This window comes from Silurus aristotelis, assembly GCF_946808225.1.
Source record: "Silurus aristotelis genome assembly, chromosome: 6".
Taxonomy (NCBI): domain Eukaryota; kingdom Metazoa; phylum Chordata; class Actinopteri; order Siluriformes; family Siluridae; genus Silurus; species Silurus aristotelis.
Genome location: NC_139579.1, coordinates 11,862,140 through 11,886,823, shown reverse-complemented (window position 1 = coordinate 11,886,823; position 24,684 = coordinate 11,862,140). Strand labels below are relative to the sequence as shown.

Below are 24,684 nucleotides of genomic sequence, written 5' to 3'. Positions count from 1 at the left end.
CAAAGATTCGCAGATATTCCCAAGCAAATTGCAATTTCTCCACTGGGTATCCGTCAAGTAAAACTTACCTCAACTCATTCTACTAGAGGTCAACTAGAGGGCATCTTTGCACATTTTTGGTGTTATGCAAGTAGCTTGGACATGAAGCATTTGTTTGCAGATCCTATCCCCAATCCCTGGCTTCAGAGGTTGGTCCCTTATCGTAATCCAAGGGTAAGGGTTCATTTTATTGAAGTTTTTAGAGGGGCTTTGGGACAGCTCTTTGTCTAAACTCTCCTGTTGGATCTGTATACCAAGGGTGGGCCTACAGGAAGCATTATGGATTAAGGACCCAGTGACAGACTTAGATGTTAGACATAAGGCAATCAAGTGACCTTTAGCATGATGGATTTGGACACAAATGGGACTGTTTGTTTGAACTAAAACAATATTAAAACAGTAAGTAGTGGTAGTCATTTTGATCATCTCAGAAACATCCCAGTTGAATAAAAATTGTTCAAACTATAGTATTTTTCTATATATTGTTAATTGCTTTGCTGCTTTGATTGAAAAACTTTGTTTGGCTGAAAAACATGCATGAATTACAATCACAATTATTTCGATCGGATTCCTAAATTGCAAATGTGCTGATAGATAACGGAAGAACAAAAGCTAAAGAATTTAACGGATGCTACATTCTTGGCTCCACCGCCATTTCCTGTTTTCCCTGTTCAGAATTTACGAAGTCCTAGTGTTTTCTCATTATCAGGACTTAATTTTAATGCCCGCTGCCACAAACGGTTATTATTCATGATGCTGCGGTGATGCTGCCTCTAGAACATGCTCTTATGCCGAATAGACAGAAAAAATTAATTACCGATCACGAGGAATGTTCTAAATGCAGCATCATGGATCATGGACGCACCCGCTGCCACAAATGGTTATGTTTATTTTCCATGATGCCGCCTGTAGAACATGCTCTTGTGCCGGATACACAGAAAAATTAAGTAGTGATTACCAGGAAACAATGTTTGTTCGCAAGAACAAATACATTATACAATACATTATGTGATAACAAATACATTATACAATACATTATAAAGCATGGCCTCAAGACCTCGGTAAGAATCTAATGCTCAACCCCAATTCTTGTTCAGTAAGAATCGTAGCGTGTTCGATAAAAAGCTTCGCCCAAAACACTAATTTGTTTAAAAAACACTGCTAAATGTTACAGTAACTGCTGTGATATGAATTTAAACACTTCACTTTCTTAGCAAGTACCAAAAATCTGCTCTGAACTCACTTTCTTTTTCAAACTGAAGTCCAATCTCATTTCAAACAGATTGTCTGATATCTCAGAGAGTGAGACTTAAATGAAGATACCGTTAGAGCCAGACATGGGGAGGTGGTAAAGTAGCTAAGTTGGCATTGGAATTTGGATCTGATGGTCACCAGTTCAAATCCGAGTCACACCAAGCTGCTGGTCCTGGGCCCCCTAAACAAGGCCCTTAACCTCATAGCTGTTGTATGAATGAGATAAATGTAAGTTGGCCTAAATGTTGATAACCAGACAACATACGTTAACATTTCTGACATGTTTAAAGCTGTTCAGTTTGTTTCAGGTGTACATGTAAATCTGCACACTACCTTCTTTGCTCTTGAGGGAGCTGAGGCCAGACGGGGAGTCAGACAAAACTTGAACGCAATACACTTCCCTGTTCTGGATACCTCCTCCACATAATCCTGTCTGATTTCCCCTTCTACGGTCCTGCTGGCTCAGAAGCACATCCACCCTACATTCAGTCCATTCTGTAGTTTTCCAGGTGTATCTGCAGGAAACAAGAGAGGATACATTCAATACATGTGGATTACAATACATTCAAATGAACATTCATACATTCATAAGTCACTACATTATTAGGAGCAATAGGTGAAAAATTCCTCTACAAAAAAATTGAAAATGATGATACATTTCTCACATATAATTAATATAGGATTTTATATAACTTATAAAGTCACTTAAAAAAAGATGTGCAAATCAACAGACCATGAATAATTAGTTATAAATAAACTAATAATTTTTTTTTTTTAATAATTAAAAAATTAATACAAATAAATAAATAAATAAATAAATAAATAAATAAATAAATAAATAAATAAATAAACAAAATAATGCATGAATGTAAGTAAAAAAGGTAATAAAAGTAATTGGGCATGTAGTGTAGAAAATATGAATCATAAATAAATACATAAACAAATAAGCGAACAAACTAATAAATAAATATAAATAAATAATAGCTAAAGGTAAACAAAAATAAATTTTTGTTAAGTAAATAATTGATTTGTGAAAGGAAAATATTACATGTAAAAACTAACAGTATGTTAAGAAATAATAAAATGATTTATTATGTTTTAAGAGTTATTCAAATGAAATGAGATATTCTGGATCAATGAGAAAGTCACAAATCCCCCCACAACCCCCACCGCCATTCAATGTCAAATTAAAGAAATGGAAACCATGCTTTCATTTCTGTCTATTAAATGAAAAAAATACATATAAGGGTTAATTTGCTAATGAGACAAGTTCAGGGCTCGGCCAGTCTGTGTGGCTAAAACCTTTTAATTTATCACATTGACTCAGCAAGACTCGAGCACAAACAAATTAGAGCGATATCCTCCACAGAGACAGGATTAGAGCTGCTCTGCTCATTTAAAGGGGAAGTTTATTTATGCCGCGTGCTCGGACGCTTTACGGTTGGACGAGCTGGATGTATTTTTCATCATAACCATTTGTAAAAGTCTGTGGAGACTTGTCCAAGGTGCTGAAAACTTTTAAGATTATTGGATAGACGCAATAGAATCAATTCAGCACAAACTGCACCGATCCGTTCATTAGCAACACGAATATGGTATACATATATCAGATTTATAGTTTTATTTCAACTATCGGTGCAATATCTGTTAATACAGAGTTCGTGGTCGTTCATTAACGGAGGAGAATTCGGGTTGCCAATCACTGACCGCTTTATATACAGCTGACCTTTTATAACAATGTAAACATGAACAGAAGATGGCATGGGGGAAACGTGTAATGGAGTGAGAATATCAGTTGTGTAATTACATAATATGGAGTGATCCTTTAGGACATTTTAGCTGTAAAGCTCAAAAGAAAGAGAAGAGAGCATCATTTTCATCTCTACGATTCAAGTTGCCCTCTTTGGTGTGTAATATATACATACACGTACCTTATTCATATTCTATCCAATGACTGTTCAGTTGTTGGTCATCAATTCGTACATTTATAGCGTTTCTTTCGCTAGTTTTCACGCATTGAGCCCGTCCGCTGTCTATTTGATTTATTTATAAGATTATTACACACCCCAAGTGTCCATAACCAGGCCAGTGAGACTTTAATTGGCCCATAAAAAGATGCTATTGGTTTATTTTTGGCCTGCCTTTATTTTATCACCTTTATTTAGCCCTTAAATGTCTTTTGCAGTTCAGATTAAAGTCAATGTTTTGTCTTTTCTCTTTGTTTAAAGCAGCGCTCCCCAAACTATACCCCCACATTTTGGATGGCTCTTTGAACAATGCCAGAGACATTTTTAAGATTTATTTAAAAAATATATCTTACATGTATGTAGGTTCAGCTTTTAAACTGAAATACCCTCAGTTACTAATAGAGGTCGAGGCACCGGTAGTTGATTGCTGGACTTATTTATTATTATTATTATTATTATTATTATTATTATTATTATTATTATTATTATTATTGAAATGAAGAACACTATCTCTTGTGGATTTATTTATTAGGCAGCAAGAGAACATTTTGTCCTTAAAGTAGTAGGGAAAAATGGGCGAGCGTAAGGATATGAGAGAATTTGACAAATTGTGACGTCTAGACGTCTGGGTGGGAGCATCTCCAAAACTGCAGCTCTTGTGGGATGTTCCTGGTCTGCAGTGGTCAGAATCTATCAAAAGTGCTCCAAGGAACGAACAGTAGTGAACTGGCGACAGGGTCGTTTGCGGCCGAGGATCATTGATGCTCAAATTCATGAAGGAGTTCATGCTGTTGATGCTCGATAAGTCACTGTTTTGGCAGCATGTATGTATGTACTTGAATTCAGGCAATTTTGCAATGATTATTAAAATGTGTTTAAACTTTCTAATAGAATTTTGCAAATTATTTTTATGGGGTGGGGGTGGAGCACAGTGATCGAAGGGTGGAGCCATGGGGTGATGGGGGGGTAAGAATAGCATCTTGGCTAGGTTGCCAAAAAAGCTAGAAACGACCCTGTATTTGCCCATCAGTTGATTTGTGGTTCTATCACTAAACCCAAGATACATTAAAAGATAACTGTTTCAGACCTGAATTTCAAGTAATTATATCTCAATATAGTCATTAGCTAAGTTTTAAATCAGGCTGGTTTTAATATTAAAAGTGAGGAATTCTCAGCAGAACTGGATCGGTATTAAAATCCACACACGGGGTTACAGGAGGACAGTCCGCATGCCTGCATGGCACAACTCATTGAGAGTTCGGCCCAGCTGGACTAATTCTGAGTGACACGCATTCCTCTCCCAGAGAGACAGTGAGTGATAGAGCATGGACTGGCCCATCTGTGGTGGAGATCAGATTAGACACCACATCGCCTGTCCTCTCCGACACTCCCCATTCATCACCTCCCCCTTTTACATTGGCGGCGTGCCAGCACTCCGGTCGTGCCACCCCTCCCCAGCCAGTCTGTGTTTTTCCTCACACACAATCTGCAAAAAAAAAATCTGACAGGCATGAAAAGAGGCTTATTACCGCTTTCCCTACTGTTAACACCAGGCCAAACTGCTGTACTGAACACACACCTCAGCATGCCATTACATCAATAACCCTACTGAGAGGACAATGTGTTTATGATGGAACTGCAACTGCTGACTTCAATCGATGTCGATTTCAACAGAACTACAGAACCGTCAGCGCAAGAAACGGCAGAATTATGAATTACGCTGCGTTACTTACGTCACACACGGTGGAACTCCATCCCCCTGAGGAGAACACGGTTCAGACTCTTCCAGACCGGGACACTCGGCTCCTCCAGCCACGTTGAACTGCTGAACGTGTCGAGTACGCGTGCGCTGACCCTTCGTCCCGTGTGGGTCGTAGCATTCTTTCGAGCAGGCCGACCATTCGGACCACTCTGACACCTCACAGGCTTTGGTGAGGACACAAGCCTGGTAGGTGACTGGAAGGGATTGCTGATCGCAAAGACTGCAAATGAAGAACATAGCAGATTGCACTTGATGACATTTTCACTTTCAGTTTTCTGTTGCGATTCATCTCTACTTTATGAGAGGGATGCAGCTGGATAATATCCAGTTCTCCTACCTCATCATCTGGACTCTCTTTTTTGGTCATGTTTCAACCGTGCAAAAACTCATCTAGTCACTTACAATCAAATTTCTAGCCATAGAAATCGTATTGATCTTGTTTTTAAGAACAAAATACTACACAGATTATTATGAATGGTATGGTATGGTATGGTTACATGATTTATCTTTTTTTCTTACTTACTTAGCTCAAATTTAGTTATTTTTCCCTGCAAATGGAGCTTAATTACATCAATTAAGGTCAACCTTGTATCTTTTAAGATTTTATTTTAGCTGTAATAACTGGTTTTGCCCAGTGGAAAAAAAAAAAAAAAAAAAGCTCAATAATCGCACTTAGGACTTAGTTGTTTATACAAAGTACATACGGTTTTTTATTCAGAAGTTGTTTCGGTAGTTTGATTTCAGTTTCTCTGGCTGAAGATCTTTCAGTGTTTTTAAAAACATTCAACAGTGTTTTATGCTGCAATAAATTGAAGTAGTACAAGAAGCAGGAAGTAGTGAATTCGCTTTGTGGTTGCGTCGTAACTACTGTGTGTTACAAGACATATGTGATCCTGATTTTAATAGTAAATCATTTTAAGACAAAAAAAATATGTATAAAAATCTGACAATGATTCTTAAATTAAAAGGAATTCTTTTGTTTAAGTCAAGTCAAGTTTAATTCTATAGCGCTTTTCACAACAGACATTGTCTCAAAGCAGCTTTACAGAAATCAACAGTTAAGGTGAATGGTGTGTATTTATCCCTGATGAGCAGCCGTGGTGACTGTGGCAAGGAAAAACTCCCTTAGATGTTATGAGGAAGAAACCTTGAGAGGAACCAGACTCAAAAGGGGAACCCATCCTCATTTGGGTGACATCAAGAGTGTGCTTTAAACAATGCAGAACACTGGAGAGTGAGAACTAACATGAGCACTGGAGTATAGGATTATAAGTAATGTTTTTTCTACAGTCTTATACAGTCTTTATGGTTATAAAACTAGAAGCTACTGAGCTTAACATTTGTGATCATCACAGATCCAGCACTAGCTTCTCCATGCCAGAGCCTTTAAAAACTCCAAGATGTCCAGTGTCAAAACTCCACACATGTAGTGGGATCCAATTGGCACTGGTACGTCTCTAGATGTTTCGGGATGTTTGCGAGTTCGGCATCTACTTCTTCAAAGGTCCATAATCTCCATGAGGTGGGACGTGACTGGAGCTGGCCAAACCTCAGGATGCTTAGTAGCTCTGCTTTTAAGATCTTTACACACTGCATTGGCAGATCATATGACTTGTTTCAAGTTTGTATCTTCTGAAATCATGCATTTATTTCTTATGATTTAGATGGTTATTTTTTGCAATGAAAGACTTAATCATCACAAGAAACCCAAAATTGTGTTCGTGATCTCAGAGTTTGCTAACCAAGTGAGCTGAATGTCTAAGAAAAACTGCTTTATATCATATAGATCTGTTCCTTTGTCTTTTTTGTGAATTGCTTTAAATATTTCCATGCTCTATGATTGATCTCTTGGCCTACACATGGTCTACCATTTATGATTATAGAGATTCCTCCCCAGACCCTGCCAGGCTGTGCTTTTATCTACAGTACAGATTACAATTACGATTACCAGATTTGCTGAAACGAACCAACACACTCAATTCTCTCTAATACGTTCGACAAGCACAGATCGTCATCTATCCCATGACGACGGTTCACAGAATTGTCAGGCGCGCTAATTCGTAATGATATCGATACCCTGAGCTTAATTCGTTGTTGTTTTCGTTGTTTTTTCTCCATGCACAAGTTTTCTGTTTGCAAATGAAGATATGCATCAGCCTATGATTTTAATTAACAGATATCAAAGCCAATGTTTCCATCGAATGATTAAAACCGAGTTGCTCTCAGCAGGCCCTAAAAGGATGACGGGCAGCAGATTTTCACTTCCTGCTGCGTTTTAATTACCCGGTTCCGATTTTGGAGTTTGTTGATTCTGGAAATTTCCAAAGCCCCACGCAATTACAGTTTACTTTTACTTGCGCACTCTCTTCTCTCCTTTCTTGTTTATTTGACTCATAAAACAGTTTCACCATGTGGGATCACATATGCTAATCATATGTGGTCCCAATACCAGAGACATTTCTAAGTCTATATAAGACAATAATGCTTTTCTCATTATAAAACATCTTCCTCATGGATTGAATCCTGATATCACTGGGAATCAAAACATTACATATACCCTCGATAGAACACCACCAATCACAGTGCACCATTCACCCTAGAGCCATACATATAGTGACCAATCCACCACCCAGGCTTATTTTGGGAGGTTGAAGAAAACCAGAGAGCCTTCAAGAAGCCTAGAGGGACATTTACCCAAGCTCAGGATTATACTAGACCCCCCTGGAGCTGTGAGGCAACTCTGCTAATAATAATGCGAATCATTATTCAAAACAGTCAAGCTATGCAGAATAACCTTCTCATAGCTCCGAGGCATTTTTCTGAAAATATAATTACTCAGTGGACTTCACCTGAAACACTGCATGCGCGTGTTCCCTTGAAATAATGTTAGCTTTTTAAATTAGCTTAGTGTCGGCATGGAATGTGTTAAGCATTCTCCTTCAGTTTTTTTATTTTTGCAATAAGAATATTCTGCTATAAAGAAAATGCAAGAGTGCAAGAAAAAGCAGTGACAAATCAAGCTGCCTTGACCATATTATGCTTATGGAGGAAGGATAAAGAACACGCATAATATTTTAGATCAAAGAAGAAAAAGAAGCCATCGATCAATTAAGGAACAAAACATATATTTTTGTGCTACTTAAAAAACAGCCGAAAAGTACGAAGATTTGAAGGATTAACATTTAAAGCGTTGCAACATGCGGTCTAAGAAAATCTAGGAAACTATGGAGACTAATTTGTCCCTCTGTTGTCCCTCTATGTGATCCTTTGAAGGTTTTGAATAAAACTTAGAACACAGTACTTCTAGATCACAATGGGTTCCATGTAAAACCATTAACCTGATTAACTCTGTGTGGTTAAAACATTTGGAAACACTTAGACTTTAATGTTTATTAAGACTTTTTTTATATGGAACAATCTCGGTCATTGGATTTGACTTTGACCAAACAACTGTAGAAATGTCAAGATGTTCCAATTTATTTTCATTGAAAAGTAAGCAGGAATAACAGTTTTACTTGCTCTTGGCATTCAGACAGTTTGTTTCTCCAAACATTCAGCTGAGATACTTGAAGAAATTCTTGGTTGGATAGTTGGAGATTTCTTTCTAAACTTGCTATCCAGTTCATCCTAGAAAAGATCAATCAATAGGATTTAGGTACAGTGACTGAGCAGGCCATTGATGATAGATACTTCAGCTCTCTAAATAATGCTTACAGAGTTCGGAGATATACTTCGGGTCATTGTCTTGCTCCAATCAGCTGAAGTCTAGACCTAATTCTATAGCATTAAAATATGGAATAGCAGCCATGTTGGTTCAATATTTCTTCATCATCCAGCCTATATTTATCACTAGATTTCACTTAAGAATTGAGATGTTCTCCAAGTATAAACAGATACTTGTGAAGTGAAACATGATGCTACATGTATATCATCCAAAACCTATTGTCATTGCCTACAGTGACAATATGATGTAAATGAATACCGTCAATTAACTTAATTCGTAGCATTTAAACAAAATAAACATTTACGACATTTGGAAGACGCTGTTATCCAGAGCCTGTGCGATTTTGGCCACGATTTGGTCATCTGAGACACATTTAGAAAATCCTAGTAGTCAAGATAGTCTTTTATCGCTGGTTAGTTCGCTGGCAGACGATTATTGGTCATTGCTATCTTTATATTCCACCGAAATTCTGCCAGTCTGAGAAGATCCCAGATTCTTTCCTGCATTGTGACTTCTGCTACGACGACTGTTAAATTAAGAACCAAACCTGAAACTTCAAACCACCTCAGGGAAAAAGCATTGAGTTATAGAGGGGAAAAAGGAGTGTTTGTATGACGTTTTTATTAACAATGCATGTCATAAACAAAATGAATTTTACAGATTGTTTTTGTTTGCTGCTAGTTATAATTAGCGGGAGAACGCGGATCTGAGCGCAGCATGGATTAATGACAAACTGAGAACGGGTCTTTTTCTTGTGTGCGTTGTTTATTGATTGTCATATGGTCTGACATTATGACAACTGAGATCATAAGGTGTGATATGGGGATCATGTTCTTACAGTCTGACAAGAAACATCTGCAAAGGACTGTTACATATCGCACAGTGTGCGCCCGCCATTACTCATACGACTATAGGGTATTAGGGCAGCTATAGGGTTTAGGGCCTTTCTCAGGGGCCCAGGAGTGGCAGCTTGGTTTAGCTGGCAAACCACTAAGCTACAGTACCACCTCCCAAAACAAGGAACATGCATCTCTCAAAAATGATAAACAGATGTTTCCAAACTCTATAAACAGTCAAACCCTCACCACTCGTTTTTCAGTTTTTAATTAATAATGAAAAAAATTATTATAAAAGTACACTTTTTTGGCAACCAACAGAAAAACTGCACTGTAAAATAAAAATTGTTTCACATACAAAACATTACCCAGGCATCACCATTTAATTTACGACTGAGAGATAAATACACACGATTCACCCTAACTCTTGACTTGACTTAATTAAAGACTTGCATGAGACTAACCTCAATACTGCAGTGGTCCCATTCTTGTGCACACATGTCACCTCTCTGGTCTGGTAGCCCACCTGCAGGTCCCAGAACTTTCCACCCTGCCGGTTCAGCCGATTCCTCGTCCTCTTTTTCTTGATGAGTTCTCGGGTTTCTGGGTCCTTCACTCGGACTCTGTCTCTCACCCGTTCCCCTTTAGCTCTTTTCAGCTCTTTGTTCTTACGTCTTCTGGCTTGTCTTTCTTGTCTTGCTTGATTCCTGTCTTCCTGATCGGGCCTGTCAGGATTTTGTTTGTTCTTGCGATTTGGTCTGTCTGGACGTTTCGGTCTGTCTGGGCGAGTTGGTCTTTCTGGGCGATTTGGTCTGTCTGGACGATTCGGCTTGTCTTTACGTTTGGGCCGGTCCGGACGATTTTGCCGGTCCTTACGTTTGGGTCTGTCAGGTCGTTTGGGTCGGGCTGGTTTTTCTGGACTTTGTTGCTCTTCTTCAGCTTGTCTGACTAGGCGTAAAGGGGGCATGGTGCAGTCACCCCATGATCCTACCCTGAGGCTGTACATACTCTCTTCACCCTCGCATTCTTCTTCATGGCAGGTTTGAAACTCGGTAAGATTGGGGCACGCCGAGCCCCCGAAGAGCGGTGGAGAGAGGACAGATCGGATCCGGTTCTGTAAGCCTACTCCACATGTCTTTGAGCATACGCTCCATAGAGAAAACTCAGAGACAACACAATCTTGTGGGCATGGGATGAGACAGGCCTGCTCCAACCTTGGTTTGGGCTCAAAGTATTCGCAGATGGTATCATCTGCGGGTGCACTGTTGCTCTTCTGGACGCAGGCCACCTCGCGGGTCTGAATGCCTTCTTCACCTCGGGTGCACACCGCTGGCCGTGTTACTGCAGAGTTGCGCAGAGAGACAGGAACACACTGGTTCCAAGCCCCCAGCTGCCAGTCGTACAGCTCTTTGTGCCAGTCGCAGACGCGAAAGCAGGTCTGTTGGTTATCAGGCCGCTCGCCCTGTAGACAGTTGGTGTGAAGAGTAGTCCAGCCCTCGGAGTGAGCACACCATACCGCTCGGCTCTGACTCCCACCTGGACCACACTCGCTGCCCATACATCTGCCCCAGGGCCCTGTGAGAAAGATTAAGCACAATGTAATAAACAGTCCTAATATTTTCCCAGTTTTGTTATTCTGCAATATTTATTGAATAACAAGCCTTACAAATACCATTTTAACATTTAAACAGTTAAATCTTGCCAAATGCTTTTTACTTAAAGAGTTAAATTAATATTATTAATAAACAAGACACTACAAACCAAATGCCTGATATACTGTCAAACCAAATTACTGTTTAAAAAAAAAATAATCAATATTTCTCTATTCCCAGGAATGCTATAAAGCACTCAGAGGGGGGCGAGTGTATCAAGAATGATGGACAGTAAATGATTATGGAGGCTGATGGCTTTACAGAAAAAAAAGCTGCATATCGAAGTGAGAAGTGACCAAAAGAAAGACTGCTTTAGTCGAATGGTTGCTTCAGTAAAGTGGGTCAACATTAGCTCAAACATAGACCTCACTTGGTCTATCATTCTCTAAAGCTTTCTCAAAAAATCCAATGCCCTGGTTTTGGGGTGCCAGAGGGTCAGCAGTTGCATTATGTCTGTATCTGAATTCTGCTTGAAAAGAGCTTTTGTAGCATGAAAGCAAAATATTTTTATACTAGTAACAATATACTAGCAATTTGTTTTAGGATTATTGTGGTCTTATACTCTGATGAGTCACTTTGTCTTTCCAAGTGCTAGTTGTCATGGCTTTTGTCTTGAAAATTAAACATCAGTGTAGTAGTGTGTTCTTTAGATGCCTCCATGAGACTCCTCATACAGCACAAGGTAAAACGCTGGGTCTGGAGAGTGATTTACCAAGGGCCATGGAGGACAGGAGCTCTTTGAAGGCGTGCTTTATGGCTCTACTCGGTAAAGGTGAGGCAAAGAAATAAAAATGTCAGAGGAAGAAGCAATGGATGGAATTAGCCTGCAGGTGAAGCTGCAGCTGCACGGTCGATAAAGATCAATAGTAACCTCAAGAACCTGGACCGAATGCTGGAGACGGCGATGGAACATCCACAATCTGCCCAAACACACGGCTTTATCACTGAGATAAAAAGAGACAATGAAGGAAAAAATAAGCTGAAAGGTGTCCTTCTCATACATGCTTTCTATTTTTCGCTCCAACAAACCAGATATAAGCTGCTGTGTACTACACAATATCTGTCTGTCTGGCTACCGGTTTCCATCTATTCCCAAAGTCGTATCTGACATGGTCATTCTAAGAAGCTAAAATTTTATCCTTGGAGACAAAATAAAAAAACTAAACACACTTTTGCAAAGCCAAAAGTGTGTTTTCAAATGGCCCTCCATCATAGGAACTGTGTGATGCGTTTAGTGTTATAACACTATTTGTTTTGTTTTTTTGCCCAGAGAAGAACAGCATCCTTTTCAATCTAGCAGGTGCACTGGGTAATTTATGAGGGTGTCACAGAGTGTCATGGTTATCCACAGGCCACAGGACACCAGGGAAGTGCACACTACATAATCAATATATAAACAAGAGGAGTAGTTAAACCTGGATGTGCTTTTCCCCCCAGTGATGGCATTGTTGGTAAAAAATTGTCATTTTATTTTAAGAGTAAAGGGATATCAGGAACCAGAATTGACCAAATTTTAATATTCCAAAGGTAATTTGCATTTTACATTTATAACATTTGGCAGATGCTCTTAGCCAGAGTAACTTACGACTGAGCAGTTGAGGGTTGAGGGCCTTGCTCAAGGGACCTGCATTGGCATCTTGGTGGTGCTGGGATTTGAACTTGTGATTTTCCAATCCAGTCTCCAATGTTTCTGAGATAACCACCGCAAGCAAATGCATTCATTATAGTTTGGTGACTAAAACAACACCCCTTTCACATCTACAACTACATTTCATTGGTTGCCAAATTTGTCAGAAGGATGCTTTATATATTAAATATATCCAAACTGCTTTCTTTTTTTTTTTTAGACCTCCCACACCATAAGGCGCATTGGCCGGCAAGGGCTGATGGCTCAACTTGCTGTTTCCGTAACAGTTTAGTTAACGTGGTTGGACTGCCCGACCAACACCCCTCCTTCCTTTAAACATTTTCTTTACTGCTCAAATAATCTCTATGCTATACAACATCTCAGGTCTCACCACTATCTTTGAAACTTTTGCAGATACCCCTTCATCCTACATCATATCTGCTACACTTCTCCATTCACTTCACTTTTCCATCTTTACTTCTCCAACAATCCAAGTAGGTCAAAATCACCACCACTGATGTCAGCTCACAAACTGAGATCATTTTAATGGCAAAGGACCTGGAAAATCTTGAAAAGTCTTGAAACTTCCAGAAGGGCAACATTACAAATAAATTTAGAAGGTGGGGACTTACGGACTACTTTTAGTTCATAAACACAAACAAAAAAAGGTATGCAAATTAAGTTTCTTGAATGTAGGGTTTTATCATCTGACTGAGTGACAGTCCACTACAGAAAGTGTAGCTGTGAAATCATGAGTGAAGCACAGGACTGGACTGGATATCTGATACCTTAAGCGTTTCCTGCATGTGCATCATGTGTCTATTTGTGCCAATGGTAACAATCTACGTTTGCTCGTCGATGGAAATAAAAGAAGCTTCAGTTAAATATTATTTTTAATCCAATTGTGGCCTACTATTTGCAAAATCAATTTTTTTTTTTTTAAATAGCTGTTGATAATATTTTATGTAATCCTACACCTACAAATCATTCAAAAGTCAGCATTTTTAGATTTTCTGCCAATTCAATTGCAGGATCTCCATCCATTGCTGTTCAATAGCTTGCAATTTTTTTCGAAACATCAGTCGAGGATGGAAGGTAATTAGAAAGAGTTGTGCTAAAAAAAAAAAAGTGCCCGTGTCTTATACAAACACCTCCTTTCTTTCTTTCTTTTTTTTTTTAATGTGCTTAGCAGCTTTCAAAAAACGAGCCTCCTGTTTGCGACCGCCGCAGGGTCCGACATTTCCTGTAGTGCATTGTTCCTGGAAAAAACAAATAGCGCAAAATCATTTCCAAATCGGTAATAAGATTTCCCTTCTGCATGCTCCTTTCTCTGTCCAGGTCTAAGTGAAGGCACGTGATTGGAAGAGCCGCACAGATTTATGAGCTTATGGCACATGGTTCAGAGGTGTTACAAGGCTCCCACATGGGAAGACCTGGCTGGCATGCTTGAATATGTGTCATATGTACTCCTGAATATTAAGCATCCCACATGGCTGGATCACACTAGCATTCTCTGCCAAGAGTCACCTGGCAGTCTGTTCTGCTTTTCTCAGTGTGTAAGTGTGTTTTAAATATTTTGCAAGGTTAATATATTCCTTGACAGACATTGAGGCTGTTTTTCATTTGCCATTGGCTTTGTATAATGTGTTTCTTCTGTTCAATTTGATGACAAAATGTAGGGATTCCAGTAGAAGGCTATACCGCTTGACCAGTATCACACTATATTGGCAAAAGTTTCCAGACACCTGGTCAAAAGTATGGTGCTTTTTGAGCATCACATTTCACATTTTGTCCCAATAAAATAATAACCTCCATGCTTCTGGATTTTGGAGTGTGGTTCTGGATATTTGTAACCATTCAGAAAAAGTTTTGTAGCAGGAGATCTTACTCCAACTCATGCAAAGCATATCTTCATGGAGTTTGATTTGTGCACAGGTGCGTTGTCATGCTGGAACAGGTTTGGGTCAAGTGAAAGTGAAAATTTCATGCATCCAAAGACACCTTATACAATTGTGTACCTTCAACTTTGCAATAACAGACTGGGAAAGAAGCACATATGGCTGAAAAGGTCAGGTGCCCCAATACTTTTGTCCATATAGTGTATCTATTAAGGATGTGCGTCTCTGTACCTGAGGTCGATGCGATTCGCATCTCGATGCATAGCCAACGATACGATACTTCAAAGATACATATGAAGCAGCTACTGATGCGATGCGAAACAATTTCTATTTGATTCAATGCAATTCAATGCAGTACCACATGATGGAAACAAATATGAGGCTATACAATTCAATAGAGTACAGATTTGATTTTGTTGGTTCAGACAGACAGCAAATCATAAAGCGACTTCTGACTGACAGAAATTTTGTTCTGAAGATGCAGCTCTACCTCTGCCATGTTATTTTATATTCTATGTGACTCACTGGACACACTTCGGTCTCTGTAGTGTTGCGATACGTCATACAAATGTACCAGTGAAGTCTGGTATAAGTCTCCAAATTAAATATTTGTCACAAATTATTGGTCACTATGGCAGTTCCTGGTTTCATCAGGGTTTCCACTGGGTCTTAAAAAGTCTACAATATAAAAATCTAAATTTTAAGCCTTAAAACGTCTTAATTTCGCTGCTTTAGGGCTTAAATAATCTTAAACAAGTCTGAATTTTCCGATGTCCATTTAGCGCTAGCTCTAATGATCAAATTTTTGTTGTTGTTGTTTCCTTTTCCTGTTGTTTTAGTTCTTTTTTTCGATAGTCCAAATATAATTTGCTGTATTACGACTACAGATTAGATCAACATGCATCAGCCAATCAGCTTTCTGTTATTGGCGTGAATTGTATTTTTCCTCTAGGAGGAAGTGCAAGTTCAGCGATACTTGGCTTGAAAAAAATTATTCATGGTGTGGTTAAGGCCAGTTGCTAACAACATATTTGTGTGGTTTTAAATTTCATTCCTAACGTTCTAACCTGCAGAAACCTTGTTTCATCCTCATCAAATCATTTTAAAGACCGACAGGAGAAGGCAAATCGTAAGCAAATCAGAGCAGCTTTCCTTTTTCCAAGATTGCACGCCATACGGTCAGGTCAGCATGCAGTGCTTCCTGACCCATGCTGGACTGATTTCAAGCCATGAAGATCAAACAGCTCGGGGGGAATGATAGAGATCTGAGGGGTTATTTGCTGGAGCCCCCTGGTAGGTATGCTTTTTTGGTGGTTGGCCAAATTTTCGTATCAGCATAGAGCAAATGGGGCATATTGAAGATAGGGAAGTAAGTAAGGATTGATCTTCCTCCACACGGAAAAAGAGATTTGTCAGTGTTGTAGTTGGTTAAGGAGGATATAATAATTCTCATGCTAGAACAGAATCTCCGATATAGACTTATCTGTGCTAAGCAGAGGGGGTTTTCGTTCCTTTTTCTGCATTACACGCCTCATTTAGGATTTTGTGCAACATAAAAAAAAAAAGGCGTATTCTCCCCAACACCGAGTGTATTCCTTGCAGGCATTTTTTTCAGCCTCATTAAACTGCAAGGGTGGATAAGGCACAGCCGCACTTATGTGTTGAGACTTAAAAGCGATATAAAATTCGATCTGATCAAATGGCTAAGCAGGTGAAAGACAGAGGATTTCCTTATAGGCTCAAACAGGGCTATGTGACAGCCCTTACAACCTTCAAGCACTCGCAAAGTCATCGGAATCGCTGGTTCGCCAACGTCTTTATTTTATTTCTCTTGCTCAGTCTTATAAGAGACCATTTGAGGACAACCTGAACCTGATCCGACCTCTTAGTTCATCCCAGTTCTTCCCACAATTCATCCGCACCTCAACACTAGATTACCAATAGCAAAGTCAGTGTTTTTTATTCTTGTCATGTAGAAATGTCTACAGTTTTTCCAACACAGCTAATATTTAGTGTTAGCTGACAATTGAAAAGAACAAATCAACATTTCTCATTCGTTTGTTGCTTTAACATTGCAAAGCGATACAAAAAAAATATGCCAGTTTTACATTGGTGAGGCCAAAGCTTGTATGGGATTTGGTAACTCAGCAGTTAGGGCTGACTGATCAGAAGGGTAGTGGTTTAATCCCTGGTAAACTGTCATGTTGGGGCCCTGGAGCAAGGCCCTTAAACCTCTGTTCTTTCAGGGTGCTGTATCGTGGCTTACCCCAGTTTCATAACATCACTTTTATATGTTAAGAAAGAATTTAATTGTACATGTACAAGTACATGTGACTAGTATGAAGCACCTTGCTTTCTTTGTGCTCTTGATCTCTAGTATGCAAGATTTCTTTACAATATAATACACATTGTTTGTGAGACTGAATATTAGGTGAAGACAGTGTGGTTGTTTGTGAGTGTGTAAGAGTGTGTGTGTTGGGGAGTTAGAGAACAGCGAATTAAAAACAATGCATTTCAATTCGCTTAATTAAGCTCAATGAGGTCACTTGCGAGATCAGGAAGATTGAAAAAACGTATACTTTCATCAATCAAACATCCTCCGCAGACCAAAGTGCGAAGAAAAAGAAAAGAATCGTACACAATTACGAAACACATACAAACGCGTATTTATGCATGAATCTACAGGGTGAACTTTTAACTAGGGAAAATGAGTCAGTTCTCAGAGAAATTTTCACCCACGCTTGCCTTTCAGAGACACGTTCTGGAGCATGTTCCGAGCATCCAGAGAGGTTTTGCCGTTCAAACAGGGCAGAGAGAGAAGCAGCAGACTGGTCGAGCTAATAGGATCGAATTTTGCAATCTGTTCTTTGAACAAATGGCCGGTAGGAATTGGGCTGTTTTGTCCCGGTGAGTAAGATTTATGACCAAACAAGTCAGTAAAAAGGCCAATAACAATGACTAAATGGAAGGGTTTACAGATGTCAATAATTAACGACTATTATACTGGCAAGAGGAAAGAATGCTGTCCTTTAAACTCAAAGAATAGGATTACTTGCAGTTGTTTTGCAGAGGCCCTTATCAAGAACTCCCAACTGAGCAGTTGAAGTAATTTGGTGGGGCTGGGATTTGAACCCATAACCCTCTGATCAGAAGGCTAACACCTTAAAAACAGAGCTACTTCAACCTCCAAAATCTTATTCACTAATTCTACATTCACAGCATTTGGCAGATGCCCCATCCTGAACTGATTTACAATTATCTTCTTTATACAATGAGCAACTGAGTGTTGAGAGTTATAACTAAAGGCCCAGGACAGATAGCTTGGTGGGGCTGGGATTTAAACTCACAACCTTTTAATCAGAAAGCCAACATCTTGACTACTGAGCTACAAGTCATCTAATGACTATAATTCTTAGCAGGACTATCTGCATTTGTTTGGTTGAGGTACCTTCTAGAGCAGCTTACAACTATTCAGTTGAGGCAAAATTAGGGTACTTAGTGCATAGGGTCAATGAACATGGGGGGGGGGGGGTAAAGCTATTTACCCAGCTTTTTTATGGAGAAGGAAGGCGGTGGCAACCATGATATTGCATACCACCCAGCAAATGTGCAACTGTACCCCTTGTTTGGTGAGGCTGGGATTTGAACTCATAATTTTCTGATCAGCAGGCCAACACCTTAAGCACTGAGCTACCCCTTCCCCCAAAAGCTTATGGTCAGTGTGATTTATTTTACACACATTTTACATTTGTATTTAAGGCATTTAAGAGATGCTCTTATTCCGGCTGACTTACAATTATATTCTTTTTACAATGAGCAACTGAGGGTTAAGGGCCAAACTTAAGGGCCCAGGACAGATAGCTTGGTGGGGCTGGGATTTGAACTGACAACTTTTAAACCAAAATTCAACATTTCAGCCACTGAGCTACAACTATAATTCTGACTAGAGGAGCTGATACTTGCACAGTCAATGCTGACCATTCATCAAGACCATTTAGTTTCTAATGCTTTTAATGCTAAGCATTGAAACAAACCAGAAATCCGGATGAACTTTAGATTTATAGTAGAGCTGTAATGACTTAGACAGGGGCAACAGTGTCAAGGAAAAGCCACTCTGGCATGACAACATGACATGAGGACAAAAAAACTTGAGAGGAACCAGACTCAAAAAGGAACCCATCCTCTTCTCAACACGGGTTAATTCATTGTAATTCTTCTACTCTGAAGACGAACAAATTGTAAGTGTGTTGCAAGAATGTTCATTGTGAGCACATGTTGTGAATTCGGGGATGAGCACAGTATGGTCTTTATGATTACAGCAGGCCAAAATCTACAGTGTCCAGCTGAGAGCACAAGATCCCCTGAAGCAATGCAAGCAGCATTTGTTCCATGAAATTGAATGTGAAGCTTCATGTTCTATCCTAAAGCAATTCCATGGGTTGAAACCATATACATATAAATGCACACACCAAAAATGATTCTCCGAAAGAGTAGTATATTTTGCCTGAAGTCTACATTTCAGAGCCTCACTGTACCAACACTCCAAGATAAAGATAGATAGCAAGAGAATGATAGAGGAAAGGAGGGAGGGAAGAAAAACGGGAGAACAGACCTTTGCCAAAGCATGGAGGGAAGTGACGAGGCGCCCAGTGACAGCTTGAGCCACTCGCGCACAAAACACAAAGCGCATGCTGTTTAGCCCTCGCTTTGTGCAGACAGACACACGGAATCCTTTGTTCTTTATTCAGCCTGCACCAATTTTAGAAAAATAAATCCTTTTTTCTCCACTTGGAGCGACTCTGCATGCATACAAATCTCCGGCTGCTGAGTCTCCATTTATCCTGACACAGAAGAATAAATCAAGTCTAATCACGAGCACCATTAACACTATAGCCAAAGACTAATTAGGTAGAAAGGGAAGGGTGGAGGATCTAAAAGAACCAGCACAGCTCCAAGGACAAAGCAGTCCAAACATGCAATCCCAGGCAATCGTTCGACGCTCTACCAGGTTTCACCCTGCTGATTTCTTTGAGCCGCTATGTTGATTGCATGCCCCAGGTTTACCATCGATTCAATAAAGCCATTCTTTTTTGATCTTTCAGGCTACAGCGCATCTCCTACAGAGAGTCTAATCGTGATTTCTGAGGTGGCTTGAACGTTAAACGCACAGGGAACGTAGCGAAAACTACACACTTCCACAAACTGGGTCCAATATTTCCTTATTTTATCCAGCTCCGAGACCTTGGTGATATGAAAAGGTTTTGAAACTCGCTCTGTTTACAAGGAAGTGCTTTATTTACCTTTGTTTAAACACTATACATGTCCAAATAGTCCCCTTGCACAGCAATACAGTGATCCCAGCATTCCTGCCACTTCTGGAATATGTCCCGGGAGTCTTCTTTTCAAAGCATGCCAAAAACCTTTTGTGATCTCCGCTACTGTGTTAAAACGGCAAACTTTGAGCCGGACCTTCATCTACGGGAAGAGAGCGAAGTCCGCAGTGGCCAAATGTGGCAAATAGGATGAGTGCGGAAGAATCATGTGGATTGTTCTCCAACAATCATCATGCACAAGTGGCCAAACGGTTTTGACATTTTCGGCGGTTAAACTCGAAGTTCTTTCTGATCTCGCCTCGTCTTCCAGGGATGTTCTTACACTCTTGAGTGAACGCATGCCACTCGAAACACCTCAAACGACTTATATCTCAAACGTATGTCGCGTCAAACACCTCTGTTTCACACCGAGTTTGCTCTTTGTTCTAACCTGGTGTCCATGATGAAACGTAGTAACGCATGATCAGAATAGCACCAGGTAGCACCATTTATTTTGAAACTTTTTGATACCATTTCATATAAATGTTCTGCTCCAATTTAATACTTTATTCTTGATCTAATATCATGAAAATCCCTGGTTACATTTCTGCTCTTCAGGGATGAACTGATGATCAATTCGAAGTCATATTCGACAATGCAGCACTCTAACATCTGGACAAATGGTTCCAGCAGCAAGAAAAGCAAATGGAGAGAATGGAAAGTAGAGCTGATACTTGCACAGATAAGAAAAAAAGACATTAGTCAGAGGAGAAGCAGGGGAGCTGACGCCGTGATGCTCAGTCTGAACGTGTGTTTGTTTTGCGTGCGAGAGAGAGAAATCCAGATGAAACAGTTTTGTCACCCAAACTGATGTCTCTAGATCGCTTAATGGGAGGCTTTTACCCTTTCGATGACGTTCTGACAATACTGTAACTAAATAAAGCTTACCGGATTGAACGGAGGGAGAGGAAGGGGGGCACAGCGTGGGGTTTTGTCGGTTCACTGGGCCGCACCGTGCACAAACAGCGGGTTTACAGGCCTCACGCTGCTGTTCTGATTAACATCCCTTTCACATCTCTCCCGGCATATGCTTTGATCTATCACGACCGATGTCTTTTTCCCTTCGCTACGTCCTACAGACTGTGCCACAGTGTTAAAATAGGATCAAATCCGAAAACGGCAATAAAATTAAAGGACGAATTATATGTTAACGCCGCATGAAGTCTGTGAAATCTGCAGGGAAACGATATGATTAAGCATTTTGCTTTACTTTTATGTCTGCGTGGCTTTATGTCTCAAAAGCTCGGGTTTATTTGGCGTTCGTATAAACCATGACAAATATAAAGTAATATTTAGAAAGCTTAGGTTATTAGCATAGTATCGTACAGAAATACATTTAAATATTATAATGGACTTTGTCGCTCTTTTTTGCGTTCAAATCAAATAATAATAGTAATAATAATAATAATAATAATAATAATAATAATAATAATACATTTTATGCTTGACATGACATTCAAGAACACCTTACATACAATAAAAACAAAACACTTAACAACAACCGTTTAAAATAATAAAACTCTTTACCGTCAAAAAGACATGCAAATGCAATGTCAATAATATGCCTGCCTGAAAAGATGTGTTTTCAATGAGATTTGAAAACAGAGACAGAGTTGCTGTTGCGGATATCAAGAGGAAGTAAATTCCACAGGTAGCTAAAAGCTCAAGATTCCATAGATGCCAAGCGCATACAAGGAAGTAATGAGGATAAGTACATTGATCTAAAAGTTCGAGAAGGAGTATATGGTAGAAGTAAGACAAATAAATACAAAGGATCCAAGTTATGTAATGCCTTCTAACTGAAAAGCAGGATTTTATATTCAATGCACTGTTTAACAGGAAGTCATTGCAGCTGTTGAAGGACAGGAGAAATGTGATCCGTTCTAGTGAGTATTCATGCACCATTTGAGTTCTGCACCAAATGTAACTTATGTAATAGTTTATGGAGAAGAACAAAAAAGAGCAATTGTAGAACCGTCAATACACATTGAGAAACTAATGGTCTTTTTTTTATTTTTTTATTTTTTTATAAAATAACAGTAAATGTGTCCATTATTTATTCATTCATCCATATTTATTTCTTCATTCTTCATTACAATGAAGTCTAATAACAGTGTAATAAAGTCAGTGAATTCAATAAATTATTCATATTCATTTATATCATTTATTTATATTTAGCACCACTTTATCCTGGACAGCGTTAGTGGATCCGGAGCGTATCCCATACACACCAGGGGTGAGGCAGAAATGTACACTTCATCCATCACCTGGCAACAACCCATTCATCTTATATACACAACTGGGAACAACTCTTACTCGAGAAAACATGTTTTGCTTGGACTGGAGTGTAAAATCTTGAATGACTTTAACCCTGTTGAAGGGGTTTGGGATGAACCGGAATGCTTCACCTACATCAGAACCGGACTTTTTACCAGCTTTGTGAGCACAAAGCTCCATAAACACAATGTCTTTTAAATCTAGTGGAACATCTTCTCAGAAGAGTGGCGGTGATTATGACAGCAAATGGAGACTAAATGTGGAATGGAACATTCAAACAGTCAGTTAACCATATTGTGTATATCAATATGTTCTTTGAATTTTCTATTTTTGTTTGAAATATTTTTATATGTATGTCATTACAGAGTTGATGATTAAAATGATTATTTGATTGATTGCTTGATTGATTTATTCATTGATATTTACATTTCATCATTGTGGAATCATTCCTATTAAGTAACAGAATTGGCAAACATTTAGTAAATTTTGGCACTTTGACATTCCAGAAGTAGACTGAGCAACAAACATATGCTGTTATAAATCTCTTATGTAATGTAAGCAATTTGCATAATACACCATGTTTCAGACTCGAAGTCAAAGCACTATGTAGCTTAATCTGTAGTAGGAGAGAAAGCCACTTTATCAAGTCCAAACCGAAATCCCTAAAAAAAAAACCCTGGCTGCAGCTAAACCTGCAATAAGAAAACTGTCTGGCACTCGGTGCATTGTGTAGCCCTCAGCTCTTTATCTCTGCTAGCTTCACCATCTTTTTTTTAAGAGGAAACACACTTTTTTGTAAAATTCTGACTTTAAAGTGTAGTGTAGGACAACCTGTCCACCAACACACCTACTATATTTCTTTAAAAGATTACACTTAGCTCAAAGGCTTAGCCAGTAAGAAAAGGAGTTTTTAAAGCCTGTAACACGATTATTTATATGTAACCTATACTTTATGGACAAAAAAAACACTGACTTTTCCAGCTGTACGTGGTTCTTCTCCAAACTGTTACCACAAAACTGAGACACACAACTCTATAGGATGTCTTTGGATGCAGGAGTATGAAATGTTTTCTTTGTTTGAACTTGGAGACCCAATCCTGCCCCAGAATGATAAAGCTTTGGCACTCAAAGCCAGCTCTATCATTTACCTGCTATAGAACTTCTATAAAGCTTTGACCTGAACACTATTGAACATCTTTGGGATGGAATTAGAATGCACCCCAGGTTTCCTTACCAACATCAATACCTGACTTTACTAAAACTCTTGAGCAAAAATCTTCAATATCTTGTGGAACATTTCTCCTAAAGCATCGAGGTCATTATAAGAGCAAATAGCAAAACACATGTAGGAATCTTATGGTCAGGTGTCCACAAACTATCTATATAATATATAGCTATACATCCCCATTTCATTATAAATGATCTGGCCATTAAATACAAATACAAAATACAACATATTTTTGTATTAAAAAATACAAAAAATGGCAATTGAAAAAAATGAAATCTGTAACATTTCATTTGGATTGTACAGCAAATCATAGATTACACTGGTCCAATAAATGGTCCTTGATTGGCAATAATTTACAGACTAACACAATTTCAATTCCACAAATTAAAGTCACAATGATTCAGTTGAAACATTAGAAGTTAAATCAACATTTGTTACAATGTTCAATAAATAAAACCTCACTATTAAATTAGCAGCTTAAAAATTTTTTAAAAAATTGGCGGCTAACAAACACAATCAGACGCTTAAAGTGGTAGCTTCATGTAGTAGCTCAGTGGTTATGGCTGTATGTTAATAATTGGAAGGTTGCAGGTTCAACCCCTTATATAGCCACTCTTGGGCCCTTGAGCAAGGTCCTTAGCCCTCTGTGCTCCATAATAATTCATGGCTCGGAAAATTAACGGGTTACTAACAGCAGTTGCGAATTATCTAAAAGATTATATTAAAATTATACTAAAATTATATTAAAAGAAAAATAATATTTCAAACTATGTTTTATATATATATATATATATATATATATATATATATATATATATATATATATATATATATATATTATTATTATTATTATTATTATTATTATTATTATTATTATTTTATTATTTTTTTTTTTTTCGGAACCCCCATTAGTTCCGGGGGACCACTGAGTGTGTGTGTGTGTGTGTGTGTGTGTGTGTGTGTGTGTGTGTGTATATATATATATATATATATATATATATATATATATATATATATATATATATATATACATACATAATTTTTTTTC

The 24,684-nt window shown here is 38.7% G+C and overlaps 1 protein-coding gene across 1 annotated transcript in view; it reads right to left on the bottom strand.

Moving 5' to 3' along the window:
• Positions 1–24,684, bottom strand: part of thsd7aa (thrombospondin, type I, domain containing 7Aa) — a 121,032-nt gene that overhangs the window by 61,268 nt on the left and 35,080 nt on the right. The window contains exons 2-4 of the mRNA XM_083543165.1: positions 10,047–11,157; positions 4,994–5,242; positions 1,627–1,808 (exon numbers count right to left, since the gene is read on the bottom strand). Coding sequence (XP_083399291.1) covers positions 1,627–1,808; positions 4,994–5,242; positions 10,047–11,157 — 1,542 coding nt within the window. The remainder of the gene's footprint in view (positions 1–1,626; positions 1,809–4,993; positions 5,243–10,046; positions 11,158–24,684) is intronic.